This window comes from Limulus polyphemus, unplaced genomic scaffold (assembly GCF_000517525.1).
Source record: "Limulus polyphemus unplaced genomic scaffold, Limulus_polyphemus-2.1.2 Scaffold3105, whole genome shotgun sequence".
In the NCBI taxonomy this organism is placed as follows: domain Eukaryota; kingdom Metazoa; phylum Arthropoda; class Merostomata; order Xiphosura; family Limulidae; genus Limulus; species Limulus polyphemus.
This window is the reverse complement of record NW_013668715.1, coordinates 123,550-127,484: the sequence shown is the minus strand read 5'-3', so window position 1 is coordinate 127,484 and position 3,935 is coordinate 123,550. Positions and strand designations below refer to the sequence as shown.

The 3,935-nt window shown below is 29.4% G+C and overlaps 1 protein-coding gene across 1 annotated transcript in view; it reads right to left on the bottom strand.

The window, feature by feature from the left end:
* LOC106468669 (ATP-citrate synthase-like) overlaps window positions 1–3,935 on the bottom strand; it is a 54,976-nt gene that overhangs the window by 4,010 nt on the left and 47,031 nt on the right. The window contains exons 22-24 of the mRNA XM_013929104.2: window positions 3,621–3,714; window positions 3,037–3,342; window positions 1,780–1,923 (exon numbers count right to left, since the gene is read on the bottom strand). Coding sequence (XP_013784558.1) covers window positions 1,780–1,923; window positions 3,037–3,342; window positions 3,621–3,714 — 544 coding nt within the window. The remainder of the gene's footprint in view (window positions 1–1,779; window positions 1,924–3,036; window positions 3,343–3,620; window positions 3,715–3,935) is intronic.

The following is a 3,935-nucleotide window of genomic DNA, read 5'->3' as shown; positions in this document are numbered from 1 at the left end:
CTCCCATCAATATCAGCACCACCCCAGAGGGGGAGTGTGTATGAAATTTGGCAGTCTTTCAGTAAACATTACAAATCTTTAACATACATAAGAAAAACAACATATTTTTGGTGAAATATTTTTAATAAACTAAAAAAAAGATTTGTCCGTGAATATATCAAGTATTTGTTTGGAATAGTCCATGTACAAAGTAATTTTCATGTTAAGATTGAAAATACTTTTTTTCATCTCAAATTTAATTTGTATAATCTCTAAAACCTCCTAAATACTGTACATTTCCAATGTTGGTTTTCAGTAAAACTTTATATTTTATCTGTTATTTTCTCTACCCTAACTCTATACAATGTTGCTCAGTTTGACTGGCCTTGTAACCACCACCACCAAAAAAAATCTAAATTACTCTTTTTTTTAATTTCTAGAATGGCTTCAAATATAACTACATTCGTTTATTCTAAGTAGTAATTTATGATTTATTTTTTTATTTATTCAAATGTATATATATAAAACCTAAAAAAATATTTTGTTTCATATGAAAGAGTTAATGTATTTAAAGAAATCTTTACTGTTAATTTTTACATTTTCAGGTAACTTTTTCTCAGACATCCTTTTTGATGTCCTAATTTCCTGCTTCCCCAACTTTCTTGATCTTCTATAATCTCCTAAGTCTCCTGTCATACCGGTCAATTTAAATTTCTTAAATTTATGATGCTTTCCTTTAATTTTATTTCTTAAACTCTTTGTGAGCCAACCTGGTTTTTTACCTGAAGCTACCCTTTTCTTTCTATTAGTAATATGTTTACATTGAATATTGAAAGAATTTATCTTTGAAAATTTTCCACATCTGATCAGTGTCTCCAAATAACTCAGCTGCCCAATTCACAACAGATAACTCTTGTCGCATCCCTTCAAAATTTGTAACCAAAATATAATTATTCCTTATCTCCATATGCAACATATGTTCTGTTCTTTATACAAATCTCTGCAGGACTGGGAGCCACACTGGCTTATACAGTTGATAAGAATAGGAAACAAAAAGCTTTTATCATGTGTTTACATCACTAGCCTATGACTTTTCAAGGTTGAAATATAAGCAATTACATCACACTAGGACAACCAAGGCTGAGAAACAGTGATTAACTAAAAAACGAATAAAACTAAACTTGTATTCAAGTTATAAAGTCAAATTAGTACTGTTTTGTTCAAAACTATCAAATTTTTCTTCTATGGGGGGTATGAGTGCAGTATTATGCTCAGAAAAAATTCTGAAAACTAACAAACCCTAATGGTTTCATTCAGAGGATATTGAAATCAAGTCAAAATCAAAAACTTATTTTCTGTATTTTTTATGTTCAAAATTAAATAGAACTTCTTTACTGAATAAGTTTCAACCCTGAAGTATTTTATTTTAATGTGTGGAAGACTGATTACACATTTATTTCCTATAATCTTTTATTTAAATGGTGCAATCTGGAAACAATAGTTAATAAAAGTTTTTAAAACCAATATTACAAAAATATATACATATTTGCTATCACACTGATAAACTTTAACCACTTTGAAATTTATACTTTGACTATCTTCTCCTACTAATGAGCTTTCTAATATTTAAAATGAAAAACCTTTATTACTATCAAATTAATAGCTCTAATATACATAATTTTTCTTTGATCTTCACAAACTGTCATTAAGTCACAAGTTAGTGTGTTTTTCCAGTATCAATTTTCTCCTCTGCAAGATTCATTGTACAAAATGTTATAAATTTAAAATTTCTTCACATACCGACTTTACTCTGTGGCCAATCCCCATGATTAACTCTCCTTTTTTTCTCATAGTGTTCACAAATTCCATAGGAATCATTCCACTATCGTATGCTTGAGTGAACTGCTTGGCTGCTCCATCCAATGCACCACCAAATCGATCTCCCTGTTCAATGAAAGTTATCAATGACTCACAAACATTTGTTTTTAACAATTCCTGCAGGATATTAAACATTGTAAATGGATTAAGTGTTGAATTTTAGAACTTGAAACATTTCAATATTTTATACAGAATACATCTGTAACTTATTTCCTCTAATGAAAATCTTAAATCAAGTAAAGTAGAATTTTTAGAATTTTTTTAAGCCTTTTAAAGTTATGTTAGGAAAACAAATAGCTGTGAGGAAGCTAAAGAAAAACTTTTTTTTTTTTTTTGCCAATCACTAAAAAGCTAAATTTTGCTAAATTCTGCAAAATATTAATGCTTATATTTGAACATTCACTTTAAAAGTTACTTTTTTAATACTTAAAAAATGATTTACTAAATTTAATTTTTCTTGTATCTTTAGGAAGTTTAAAAGTTTAATGTCTGGGATCAGGAGACATTCCAACAATAACTGCCATCTCTAGTTGATATAATCTCAAAAGCCAGGAGCTCTAACAATTCTGATAGGCCTGATTTTGTGATTAGGTCATATAAATCTGGAATTATAGGGTTATAAAATATATTGTGCTTAAACTGGAGATTCATATTTAAAAGGAATAACTAAGCAGGCAATTTATATAGCTTAAAATATGTAAATACAAATATAGCTAGAAGGACAGTAAATGTATACACTTATGTGGGTCTTCCTTCATCATACTGTTTAATTATGTTTTTCAGGTTTAGCTTTAGTTGAGGAGGTTTCTCACTTAGTTAATATTTGCTTTTCAATCTAATGTAAATTTATATGTTTCAATTATGATTTAGTGCTGCAAGATACAGATGACAACTCTGGCCTGTCTTGCTTAGCAATACTTACAGAATTACATTTCAATTGATGTTAAAAAATAGCCTTGATAGTTTTTGAACATGTATTACCAGTGATTCTCAATAAGAAATTACTAAAACAAGGTATCTACAACAATGTCTTCTTGCAAATAACAACCATACTCTAGAGGTAAAAATATTTCACTTTGTGCTGATATTAAATTTTCATTGCAAAAATTCTAACATTTCAGTTAATACTTTATTAATTAATTCTTAAAATATACAATCTGAAAAAGGCTTAAAACTTACAATTGTGAGCAAGCCAGAAACAAGGGATGATACAAGATCCTTTCCTGCCCTAGCACATACTATTGTGTTGTGAGCTCCAGAAACAGCAGGGCCATGATCAGCTGTAATCATGAGCACCATCTCTAAGAACTTACAAGCATATTTTGGTAACTGTCGTTGGAACCACAGTAAACTAAGTACACCTCCTATTCCAAGTTCTCCCTTTATGACCTTAGTGATGGGGATCCCAGCATAAAGAAGTTCCTGTCCTCGTTCATCACAAATACTTGTCATAAAAGAAGCTGGTTTTCTAATTAAGCCAAGTTCCTTAAATAATGAAACAAGTTATATTGAAGTTTTCACTCATTCTGAGAAATACATTTTATATTTTTATGCAAAAATTCTTAATTTCAAACCTGAGTAACAACTAAGATGACAAAAGCTGACCAGACCAAGTCTAACTGAATAAGTATAACAACATATTCTTTTTCTCTATTAAACAAAATCTTAAGTGTCTTAGCAAAAAAATAAATTATATCAGGATAACCAAAATAAATTAATCACATTTTCCTAATGAACATTATTGAAAAATTAAAAATTCTTACTCTTGCCCAACTGTAATCCATTGGTACAGTTGGAGGAGGAACTTCAGGCTTTGGAACAATGGTTCCTTTTGTTACCAGATCTTCATAAACTTGCCTAAGGAGAAAAGCAAAATTCTTTAGTTTTTGCCTATATTCCTAGTGAATTAAAATATATTAGTTTAATTCTTTATTGGAAATCATTGAGTTTGTTGTTTTTAGAATTTTCATGGAAAGCTGCTTTTGACCACAGTCATCCTTAATTTTGAACTAATAGACTAAATAGAAGGCAGCTTTAGATTGTGGGATTTTCACCCACTCTTGCTTCAAAACTTGGAG